We start from the raw sequence: 11,955 nt of genomic DNA on the forward strand, positions 1-11,955 counted from the left end.
ATTGAATCGTGATCAGGGAAAGAACGATCATTATCCGATGTTTTTGTGTTACAAGAGGTTGATCATAAAGACGAGAAAGAAGAAAGAGGATTGTTGCAAAAGGAGCCACCCTTCTCGGTTGAGTCGAAGGATTATTTATAATAAATTTTAGTGCGCGTGTCAATTTCAAGATAATATTGGGTATTTGCAAGCTGACCAGATTAGACAAATATAGTAGTCAGACATTTAGCTTTTGTTATGATATGTCACGTGGAATTATCGGTTAACTGGAAGTATGTGTTTGTGGGATGCAAACTAACTAGAAATTTTAGTGGATGGAGATAGGGTTAGAGACCATCTTCAGAGATACAACGGCTATGTAAAATTTTAATCGGTGCACTCTAATGTATTCAATTTTAATTTCTGTACTTTTTAATATCTAAAATTTTAATTATAATTCAAATAATATAATTAAATTACGTGATTTAAAATTATCAAACTAAAATTTTAATAATAATTCAAGCTACACTATTGGAATTGAAGTTAAACTGTCCAACTCATCTATTTAGGTGGCTTTTAATCTTAAATTTTAGAAACCAAACATTTTCTCAAACAGGGTTAAACGAAGGGTTAGAAAGTAGATCAGAATTAGTGTAGTTTCAAAAGAGTAAAAGAAGGGTACAGTATATAAATAGTTTTTAAATTTTATTAAAAATAATCGGAAATTATAAATTTAAAATTTTGAAGATAATTTATAACGGTGTAATAGGTTTACTTTATAATTATAAATTGTGGACTTGACCTTAAAAAATACGAACTGAGCAAAGCAAAGCAAAAGACTAAAAGCCGAACGTTGTTAGATGCTATCCTGAACTTACTAATTTTACCCTCTCTATCGTGCGCACACATGGGAGGAGATGTAACCGGAACATTCATTAACGCCGTCGCCCCTTCCTACGGTGGAGGGCCGGCTGAACCTCAGTACGTTTCGGCGAAGACGTCGGTTTGGTGGGACATAGAGAATTGCCAAGTCCCGAAGAACTGTGATCCGCACGCGATCGCGCAGAACATTAGTTCGGCGCTGTCTAAGATGAACTACTGCGGGCCAGTTTCCATCTCCGCCTACGGCGACACTAATCGGATCCCCTTTTCCGTGCAGCAGGCGCTATCAAGCACCGGCATCGCACTCAATCATGTCCCCGCCGGTAATTCGAGATCTTTAACTTCCTTTATTTCATAATCACCTTAGTAAATCAAGATTGAATTGTTGTTTCCTATCGACTTAATCGCTAAGTAATCTTTGTTTCTTATAGACTTAATCGCTAAGTAATCATTGTTTCTTTTTGTTTTCTTGTGAACTTGAAAACTGGTTTACTTTGCGGATTTTCTGATATAGGGTTTCAACTTGTTATATTGATTTTGAAATTAAGACTTAGATGTTTTAGAGCTAGTGTTGTTGATTAGTTCGGGTTTTTACTTGGGCAGGTGTGAAAGATGCCAGTGATAAAAAGATTCTAGTTGATATGTTGTTTTGGGCTGTGGATAATCCTGCCCCTGCAAATTATTTGTTGATTTCTGGCGATAGGGATTTTTCTAATGCGCTCCATCAGTTACGAATGAGGAGATATAATATTCTTTTGGCGCAACCTCTGAAGGCATCTGCAGCCCTTGTTGCTGCGGCCAAGAGTGTATGGCTTTGGACGAGTCTTTCGGATGGTGGTCTGCCTCTTTCAAGTGGTGAATCAACTAAACTTGCTAATGGTCGGAATAGTTTTATCTCTGAAATGTCATCGTATAATCCAATTCCTGAGACGGTTTCTGGTTCCGAAAATGTTACAATGGGGCAAAATATATCTAATGCTGGAAGGAATGGTGATATCAAATACGAAGGGAAATATATCAGGAAAACCCCATATCAGCCAACCAACTTAAGAGCTTCTAGTGTTGCAACAACTACCATTCAAGAAAATATGAACAATGGCTATTCTTACCAGCCAGAGTATGCACAGACAAAGTCGTTTAAGAAAGCACCGCATGAATTTTTTGGTGGTAGTGAGCCAGCTGTTTCTGCAAGCTGGTCTACTCCAAACCTTTTCCCCAGCGATCCTAATCCTTCAGGGAGTAACAATGCTAATTTTGTTGGCGTTCTGCAGAATCATCATCCTCATTCAGTGGGACCAAATAATCTTCCTCTGCGACCAGCTTTTCCACAAGATAATTTCCTACCCCTGAATCCACAAAATCATGGTTTCCACCCGATACCTCCTGGAGTGGAGGGGCCTAGATTTCCTGCCCCATTCTCAAATATGCTTGATGTTGCTAAGTTAAATATCTCTGAACGCTCCACCTATCCTCAAAATGGTAATAATTTTCCTCATCAAATTGGAGAAAACTTCAAAACAAGCTCTATCGAGTCATTGCCTAATCAAACTGGCCTACATACACCACAAAGAAGCCATTTATTCCACAATGGACAAGCAAGTCAGCATGATACTTATACTAATAGGTATCCACGAGGTCCTGAATTTCGACCCCGGACATCCTCGGCAATTTCAAGTTCTCGTAGTAATGGTGTTTGGGGAGCTGAAGGACGTTCCCCACCTTCTGAATATGTTCAAGGTCTTATTGGTGTTATCCTATTTGCATTAAACACACTCAAAAATGAAAAAATGATGCCTACTGAAGCAAACATTACTGATTGCATTCGTTATGGAGATCGAAAACACTGCAATACTAATGTAAGGAAGGCTTTGGACAGTGCAATTGAGCAACAAATGGTATTGAAGCAAAGTTTAGGAGCAATGCAGTTGTATGTTGGTAGAAATGAGAAACTATGGAAGTGTGTCAATCTTATTGGTGGGAATCCTAACCAGTACCCAAAGACAACGTGGGATGGAATACAAAAGTTTTTGTCATCCCCAAATGGACGATCAGCAATGATGGCTTCTCAATCCAGGTAATATGCTTTATGTTTTTCCTCTCTCTTTCTCTCATGTTTCCTATTTTTAATTGTTCCTAGGCTTTACTGGGACTATCCCTTAGCTTAATTTTGTAATCAACATTGCAGATATGAAGCGGCTTTAGCTTTAAGAAAAGCGTGCTTGGAAGATTTATGTTTAGGTAATGTTCTCCAGATATTAAATATGATAATTGCATTGAAGAAATGGATTATACATCATCAGTCAGGATGGCAGCGAATTACAGTAACCCTTCCAGAGACTAGAACAGAAATAGTTACTGAGACTGCTGCTTGATCTGGTCAAAAGTGGTTTTGATACTGAAAGTGACCCAAATGTGGTGAAAGATTGTGTTTAGGGAATTGGTTGAGGGAGGAGGGTGGGGTGGGGTAAGAAACTAGAGTGACTTTCGGAAAGAATATTAAGTATCAAGACCGAGGGGCAAATGTGTTTTGGGATAACGAATGCAAAAGTAAGAATAGATTTCTTTTCATAATGTTTTTTTTTGTTGTCATTTTTCCGTTTTAGTATTTGCTGGGAGACTAAGATAAGGAGTGGCTGAAGTAGTTAAGGTAATGTTGGGATTAGACTAGGGATTTCCAGTTAGGAGCTGATTTCTGCATCTCAAGCCTGAAGATTTTTTTGGCAGTGCTTATGTGCATTTGGTATATTACAAGCAATCCCTAATAGTTATATGAGTCTTTCTTCTCTCCATCACAATATAGTTAGAATTTTACTGCTTGGTATAGTGTCTTTTTGTGTCAACAATTGATTCCATGCTGCTGTATGAGCCGGATCTAGTTTTTCTATGCCATCAGCAGTATCTCCTCATCTAGATCATCGTACTCTACGAAACTTTTGAAGATGTAATGAAACATCCAGATCTTGTTGGAGGGGTTCTTGATCAGCTGCTGCCCAATGAGGGGTATAAATAACGATAGATATGATTTTGACATTACCAGTCAAAGCTTAGCAAATCTCATGGAAGTATGAATATGGTAAGTACTTAAAGCAATCATGGGCAATGGATTACATGGCTTAAACTTGTCAATTAAATGTATTAGATTGAACTTTGTGGTGTTTACAATGGAAATGGTTGTACCCCTAATGCTATTAAGTACATACTTTTAAACGTTTTGAAGTTTAAATTGGCATAGTAACTATTTGCATTTATGGATATCTCAATGTCTGATCATGGACTCTCCGGTCAAATTTAGCTATGTGGTTCCGCGAGCATCGAAATCACCCTTGTGGGAGATTTGGTCATTGCTTTAGCTAGATTCTTTAGCCCTTTGGGCTATGTTCTTTTACCAAACAAGGTAAAGGATTTATATGTAAATAATTTACAAAAACAGATGGTCGAGATTAATTTCATGTTTTTGTTTTTGAACGAGTATCTTCTCATTTCCTAGTGTCATCTTAATCACTTATTTTCATTTATCCAACGATCTTACATCTATATATGATAAAATTGAAAGAATTTTACATTGTGTAAGAAGATTTTAACACTTTTAAAAATATTATTGTCATATAATTTGTGTCTTGTATTGATTATGTATATAGTTTTAAAAGATATATTTAACCAAGAGCAATGATAAAATTATTCTTAAAAAGTGATTGATTGATTTGTTTTGATAAGTGTAAAAGAGAGATATATAAGAGTAAAAAAATAAAAATGTTATTATTTATTGTTTTTTTAATAAGATATTTTGAATGAGATAATTTTAAAATTAAAGGAGACATAATTTTCAGACTAAAAGAGATACACTTAATAAGAGAGATGGAATAATTTTTGTGAAACTTAAAACATTCAAGCTGCCATAATTTAAATAAATGTCAAATTTCTGATGTAATATAGTAATTTTAATTCAAAATTATTATACACAAAATTTTAAACATTTATGAAATCAATGAAATTTAGACACTACAGTACACCACAATGCGTTTTACTTAACACGTGGCTCCATGGCAGGAGCTCGACGACGTACATTCACAGTAATAATATATTGGTATTCAAAATTGATGTACCTACGGTCATTGAACTGTTTAATTTTTTTAGTTTTTATTTTATGTCTCATTGAGATTTAATTCATTGAAAATTTGGACATATAAGCGGTTTAATTCTTTAATCAATTGATTCATTTTCAATATTAATTGTTCATCATTTCATCAAGTAGATTCAATTTCCAATCCACTTAGCCGGAAGATTAGTTACATTTAATTGAAAGGGAAATTGGTGACATTTAATTGGGATGTACAACTGTTGGCAAGAGCAGGAGGGTGGTTCTTCAATGTCCAGGTTGAGATAAAAGCAGCCTTCATCCTAAAACCAATTTGGCTACCGAGCATAGAATACCAGGCTTCCGTCTACATCGACAAAAATGTCGATATCAAAAGTACATTATCCCTGTTATTAGTGTCCAAGAATTACAAAAACCAACACCAACAGAACGACCTCAGTGATAAAGGAATTATCGTTATTCCTTGAGGTTTCGGATTCGAGCACAAGGAGTGTCAGGAGTGTGAGCGTTCAATCTCAAATGGTTGAAAGTTATCTCAAAATAACTCTCAACCAGATGCATAAGCTTAGAGAAAATTGCATTCGAACAACTTAAAGTGAAGGTGGAATAAAACCTGTGTCACTGCACAACACATCCGATACGTACTAAGGCTCCCAATGGTAGAGGCGAACACAACGAGACCACAATAAAACTGTACAATTTCCAGCTCAGAATTTTAGTCAGGGTTGCTTTCTACAGGTCCCGAGAAGATGAAAATACAGACTATTTAGGCCCCCTAAACATATGTATTGTAATGTTCAGCCAAAGTGTGACTTACTCATCATGCTGCTAGTTACCTGGTAGCATTTCATCACCCAAGTCAAATAGTTTCCATAAGACCGAAAATAAATTTCAAATCCGAATCAAAATATGATTTCTTCTTCCCCCATAAGCCTTTGGCACTGCTCTTCTGACGTGTGAACATGTAGCTAAAGAAGAAAGGCCACTCCTAAATATAAAGGAAAAAATACCATAAAGAAAATATAGTTCTAATACTTCTGAAAAAAGAAATCACCTGACCGAGCCTTCCCCTTCTGTAGCTGTGACAATCATAACATGCAATTTCAAGGTTTCACTCAGCTAATGCAATAGTACAAATCATGGCCGATTGATGAGGACTCGATGCACTCACCTACTCGATCCAATTCCATCGAGTAGAAATTTGAGGTTTAGGATAACAAATGACTAAGCTATACAAAGAAGGAAAAGGAACAGATGCAATGTTCAAAGAGAATGCTGCAATATCAAGCAGAGCAATTATCATCACTAAGATGTGAGTTCTAGAAAAGTACATCCAAAAATGGCAAACGGTCAAGTGCGAAGAGGTAAATAAAATTGACAATCATAACAGTGTGAAGGAGGCTGTATAAGCTCGATGGTACCAATTGTGGGGATTGATGCAGACAGATGAGCTCCCCTACTAAAGAATTGCCATCAAAAGGAGAAGAAAATTTGAAATAATGTTGGTGACATGTTAATACTTTGACAACGATATATGGCACAACAAATTACAATTATAAGAATTGGTCTTTTGACAATGTCAAATTACTTCTTTTTCTATTAATATCCAATTACTGGAAACAGATATCTCATGGCTTACTCGAAGATTAATGAGCCACATTGAAGATAAAACTAATCTGTCAAATCATCATCAAGAAAATCAAGGCCATCATCATCAGTGGTAACACCTCCAGCAGAAGGGATAATATCCATTGGTTCAATAAAACCAGCAATTGTGACCATTTCTGTAGGTCTCTTTTCTTTACACTCGCATTCAACCATATCATCCCCGCAAAATTGTTCCACCTCATTATAAATGATTTCCTAAATCAGGAAAATTGATTCAAGAAAGCATTAAAAATTGGCATATCCTAAAAGAAAACAATTTAAATGGAAATGAAAGGTACCTCATCTTCTGGCATGGCTAGCTTCCGAGTCTCCACAAGCCAGTCATCCAATACACTTTCTAACATGGAACTGTCAAAGGAAACCAACTCATCAGGCTTCCTTCCTAGTTGGCGTTCTCTCAGTCTCAAGTTATAGTGAACAAAGGTCTGGTCACTCAATCTCTTCCGGGACAAACAGTTGCGTCTTTTGATGTGAACCTGGTCAAATGCACTCCAGTTATGCTCACACCCAATTGATGAACATGTCTGGCTTAGTATGCGTATGGCAATTCGTTGTAGCTCTAAGCAACTTATCCCATGTTGTTGCCACCATGAAGCTAACAATGAAACAGAAATTAGCAAAAATTTTCAACCAACATGAAAAATCAATTTTTTTTATCAAATACAAGTTATTGAACAAAAAGGTCTGCATATAAAATCCTGAATCACCTGGATCAAGTTCGTTTCTAGTACTTATGGCCAAATCAGTTCCAAAATCAGCTTTTGCTGACACAAAATCAGGTATCTGATAAATGAAAAGCAAAAGAAAAAAATCCAGTCAAATTAGAGGGCCACAACTCCTTCCACAGCAATCAATGTGGCTCCGTGGATAATTAGATCTGTCATTGATTAACATATTAGATGTAAAATCTAGCAGAAATAAGAAACCATTACCTGCATGGATGCAGAAATTTTTTTCCCATTGTCTGCCTCCAATCGAACAATACACTCATTTAAACCACGAATTACTTCAGGATTCTTCAGTAACACGAACAAGAAGTTGAAATTAAGCATGGAAGAAATACGCAATCAAGAAAAGATAAGGGTCAAGTAGCAGTATATATAGTTTAGTACCATTAGAAAATCTGGGCGGTACCGATAGGACGGATTGAGAAAGTATGCAGCAACATAAAGAGGATGATGGAACAATGAACTCCAATTACTATCAATCACACTCCAAAAAGGCCCATATTTACGAACATCATCACCATGAATGGCTCTAATTGCAAGCTTTGTTCTATAGATGTCATTATATATAAATGGCATTGATCGGATTTTATCACTACCTATTTTCTGAAGAACTTCAGCAACTGGTTCTAAGGATTTCTGCACATACAGCATTTTCTTCCAAAATGGGACATTTAAGACAATTTTTTCAATTTCTTTACCTTCATCTAATTTGGAAAAGCGGGAAGAAAGCCATCTATTTGATTGGAACATTCTCTTAAGACCAACTCTCTGGTCCAACAAACTCTGTAAAGTGAAAAAGTTAGTGGCAAACTTTGTAACAGCTGGCTGAAGAAGTTCCTGTCCCTTTGTAAATTCTGTCTTCACAAAATTCAACAACCACACATTGTTATAAATAAACCTTGTCACCTTTTTTGCTTTCTCTATGCATTCTCCCACCCATTTTATATTCACAAAATCTTCAAGCATTCTATCAAAGCAATAGACAGCACAAGGTGTCCAAAACAAATTTCTCCTTTTCTCTTCAAGCATCTTTCCAGCATTCCTAAAACTTGAAGTGTTCGCAGTAATCACCTGAAACAAAGGAAACAGCTCAGAAGAGTGCACACTGCATACTCATACAGATATAAAAGTATATTTCACAAAGAAACAAAAGTATGGATATACAAACCTGGACTACATATTCCTCGCCAACCTCGTCTACTGCTTTGTCTAACAACTTGAAGAGATAAACTGCATCTTCTATCATATCATTTGCATCAACAGAAAATAGAAAATAAACACCACGAGGGCAAGAGACCAAAAAGTTGATCAGCGTCCTCCCTCGTGCATCATTCCAACTGTCAGCCATGACAGAACAACCAGTGATTGCCCAAGATGTCTTAAGCTCCACCAAGTACTCCTTAATATTAGCAATTTCTTCCTGAAGGAGACAACTGGATATCTGTCGACTTGAAGGACCTTGCAAACCTTGCCCATACTGACCAACCAGTTCCAGCATTCTATGGAAATATGGAGAGTTTGCTGCATTAGAAGGGATTCCTGCATGGTAAAAAAATTTGCAGATTGCAGATATCACTTCCCTGTGAGCTTTCTTCTCAAACCCTATTCTTGCTCTTGGTTGTTTATAGTGAGCTGAGGTCTGGCTTCTCAGTGACTTCAAAAATACTGAATCCAGTCTTGATTTTTTATGTTGTGGTTCAACACCATTACCACTACTACAAGGAGATCTACCTCTTACATTATTTTTAACATCATTGTCAGAAACTTTATCATCAATATCCAGCATATCCTTACTTATAGATTGCAAATACCCCTCCTCCTCTCCATCTTCATCCTCATTATCTGAGTGCAAGTAGAATGTGGAGATATCCTTGGTATCAGGTTTCCGATGCCTTCTACCAGTTCGGTGCCATTTCATGTTTTCTTTGATTTTGAGATATACCTCTTCAGGTGCCTTCTCACAGTATGCAACTTCTCCAGGAATCCTAGCAAGATGTTGCTTAAACCGGTTTATGCCCCCACTTATTATTTTCTCACAATAGTTGCATTTTACTCTTCTCTTCTTCTCATCTTGAGCAACACAATGCTCCCATCCTGGGTCTACATATCCTAATGACCGAAGAGGGTTGAACTTGATAACCAAGTTCTTGTCACCCCTCACTTTCTTGCCTTTGTGTTTGTAACTTGCAGAAGCATATTCTCCATCACTGTAATCATTAGATTGGATACTTAGAGCAGCCTGTTCATAATCTGATTGCCTTCGTTTTCGACCAGAACGACATCCTTCCAGATTTTTTCTCATATTCAAGCATACTTCTTCAGGAACCTTTTCACAATGAGTAACTTCACCAGACAATCTGGCTAAATGTTGCTTCAATCTAAATATTCCACCACTGACTACTTTCCCACAGTATTTGCATTTAACCTTCTTCTTCCTTTCATCTTGAGCAGTCCCATGCTCCCATCCAGGATCAACATATCCTATGGACCGAAGTGGGGTCATCTCTTCAACCACTCGTCACGTAGCACAAGAACAGAAACTTTATATCATGCGGCTGTTCATGATTTGAAATAAAAATAAGTTTATATATATATATATAGTGGATAGAAATTTATAAACTTGAAAATCAAGACACTTGAATTAAATTCCAGCCATAAAGTGAATTGACATTTTGGAACACTGGAAATCCCTTTCCACCCGCAAATCACCTGTTGCATATCCCTGAAAGATAGAGCTTGTTTACTTTGTTCCTCAACCACATTGCACGATTCCTATAAAGAAGGCCTGAGCTAGTTATAAAAACTTAGCAGGTGAGTTGGAAACCAAAAAAGCAGGCAAACTTCCCTGAAAAACACCAATACAGCAAACAAAGTCATTTTGACAGAGACACCATAATGTGTCAAGAAAGTGTAATCTCATGCTTCCTAAGTTTAGATGGCAAGTTATTAAGTCTTCACAAAAGGTGCTACCCTTGGAGTGCGCAAAACAAGAGCTTTATTTCCATATCAGATTGCATAGCCTACTTGAGAGTTTGCAAACCAGGATTTTTAGAGTACTACAAATTTTCTCAATTGTTTATTGAATAGAATAACTACCAGACTGTAGGCAAGTTGAAAAACTTGTGCAGTTTGAATGAAACAACAACCTACAGGCAAGTTGAATAACTACCAGACTGAATATATTCTCTGATGGCAGAATATATATGATCTATACACGCCATTATCTCATATATGATCATTATCAAAACTCAGCAGAACATACCATCACTAATCCTTGCTTGGATCATGGATTTAACAAAAACAAGGTGCAAATCCATAAGCAATCTAGCTCCCTTGATGAATTTAAACAGTAGCAAAACATAACAAGAAAGCCTTCAGAGGTAGTATATTCTAGATACAGTAGAACTACTGATGTTCACTAAACAGCTATACGCCGTGAAATCACCCCAACATTGTTGAAATGCTTGCTTTGTCCAAAATCTAGATACAGTAGAACATGTTGCTAAGTTGCTAAACCAAATATTACAACAGCCAGAATTTCCAAACCATAATACCAATATTCAAAAGCCAGAACCAATGCATCTGTGGACTACAATCAAAGCACTCATTAAAAAAAAGATAAAATGTTTAGAGGCATTTCAATGCTTACTAACTTGAACTTAGACCCCTCTGAAGTCTTTTGGTGAACTGGGAACAAGTAAGGATGCGACTACCATACTTTCTTTCTATAAGCAGCTGAAATCAAACCGAATCAAAAATCGAGGAAATTTGTTAATATAACTGATTGAATGAAAGAAATTAGAGCTACAAACTCCACAAGAAAAGCAAGTGGCATTCATAAATTTCAATTCAAGACAACAACAACAACAACAATAAAATGAGGTTTAAAAAACCCCTAAAAATCAAGATTTAAGAGCGAAAGAAAAAGGGGGGAAAGGAATGACGATAAAAAAAAAATTAAAATTAAAACCTGAGTAGGATGACAATTAGAGGAGAAGCTTAGCAAGAGCCTGGCTTCATCACCCTGCATTCCTGTGAATCAGAAGGGCCGAGTCGCCTCATGTTTTCAGCTACCGGTTCTGGAATTATTTTTTTCTGGTAATATTGGGAAAAAGTATTTTCTATTTAATTTTAAACGCTAAGATATTTTACAGGCGTTGGATAGCTAGTCGACGGTCATCAAGAGTCTGTTCATTGATGGTCGAAATTAACATTCGCTATGTTCGATTTACAATTTATCTTCAACAATTGTAATTATTTTTTCAATAATATTAATATATTATTTTAACATTTTTTTAACTTTCATTATAGATAACCAATCCTTAACTTCTTTTAAAACAAGAGGACTGAATGGTAAAATACAATCTAATCGTTTAAAATTTAGGTAAAATACTAATTTAGTAGTTAAACTATCAATTTAGATCTATTTTAGTACTTAAATTTTTATTTTTTTTAAAAATTATACATAACATTTAGTTTTTGTTTTATTTTAGTACTTGACGACGCTGTATTTTTTATGGGTAAATTATATCAGTCATCACTCAACTATCTTCTCACTCCTATTTTGATACTAAAGTTTAAAATTTTTAATTTAACTACTCA

General features: G+C 36.1%; 2 protein-coding genes across 6 annotated transcripts; one reads left to right on the plus strand and one right to left on the minus strand.

Annotated features, from left to right (window-relative positions):
• The first annotated feature begins 855 nt into the window (after positions 1–855).
• LOC120193014 lies at positions 856–3,311 on the plus strand. Its single transcript, XM_039195650.1, has 4 exons — positions 856–1,184; positions 1,465–2,351; positions 2,400–2,935; positions 3,047–3,311. The coding sequence occupies exons 1-4, from the start codon at positions 887–889 to the stop codon at positions 3,231–3,233; spliced, it is 1,908 nt and encodes a 635-aa protein (XP_039051581.1). The 5' UTR covers positions 856–886; the 3' UTR covers positions 3,234–3,311.
• A 2,483-nt stretch (positions 3,312–5,794) lies between these two features.
• Positions 5,795–11,444, minus strand: LOC120193013. 5 transcript variants are annotated; one of them, XM_039195648.1, is made up of 9 exons: positions 11,324–11,444; positions 11,003–11,088; positions 10,063–10,125; positions 8,522–9,858; positions 7,738–8,424; positions 7,558–7,641; positions 7,333–7,408; positions 6,904–7,220; positions 6,491–6,820 (listed from the first exon to the last, which is right to left on the minus strand). In XM_039195648.1, the coding sequence occupies exons 4-9, from the start codon at positions 9,854–9,856 to the stop codon at positions 6,629–6,631; spliced, it is 2,691 nt and encodes an 896-aa protein (XP_039051579.1). In that variant the 5' UTR covers positions 9,857–9,858; positions 10,063–10,125; positions 11,003–11,088; positions 11,324–11,444; the 3' UTR covers positions 6,491–6,628. The 5 variants fall into 5 exon arrangements, with proteins under 5 accessions (XP_039051580.1, XP_039051579.1, XP_039051578.1 ...); XM_039195649.1 differs by lacking the exons at positions 11,003–11,088; positions 11,324–11,444 and adding an exon at positions 5,795–5,945 and having other exon boundaries at positions 6,597–6,820; positions 8,522–9,908; positions 10,063–10,128; XM_039195647.1 differs by lacking the exons at positions 11,003–11,088; positions 11,324–11,444 and having other exon boundaries at positions 10,063–10,143.
• Between the last annotated feature and the right edge of the window lie 511 nt (positions 11,445–11,955).

Source organism: Hibiscus syriacus, unplaced genomic scaffold (genome assembly GCF_006381635.1).
Source record: "Hibiscus syriacus cultivar Baekdansim isolate YM2019G1 unplaced genomic scaffold, ASM638163v2 tig00116984_pilon, whole genome shotgun sequence".
Lineage (NCBI taxonomy): Eukaryota > Viridiplantae > Streptophyta > Magnoliopsida > Malvales > Malvaceae > Hibiscus > Hibiscus syriacus.

Coding starts and splice junctions, on each gene's coding strand:
- LOC120193013 (XM_039195649.1), bottom strand. CDS start 9,856: ATGACCCCACTTCGGTCCATAGGATATGTTGATCCTGGATGGGAGCAT. Junction 8,425..8,521: donor GCGAGGAATATGTAGTCCAG/GTTTGTATATCC, acceptor CCTTTGTTTCAG/GTGATTACTGCGAACACTTC. Junction 7,409..7,557: donor AAATTTCTGCATCCATGCAG/GTAATGGTTTCT, acceptor TTCATTTATCAG/ATACCTGATTTTGTGTCAGC.
- LOC120193014 (XM_039195650.1), top strand. CDS start 887: ATGGGAGGAGATGTAACCGGAACATTCATTAACGCCGTCGCCCCTTCC. Junction 2,352..2,399: donor CTCAAAATGGTAATAATTTT/CCTCATCAAATT, acceptor ATCGAGTCATTG/CCTAATCAAACTGGCCTACA. Junction 2,936..3,046: donor ATGATGGCTTCTCAATCCAG/GTAATATGCTTT, acceptor TCAACATTGCAG/ATATGAAGCGGCTTTAGCTT.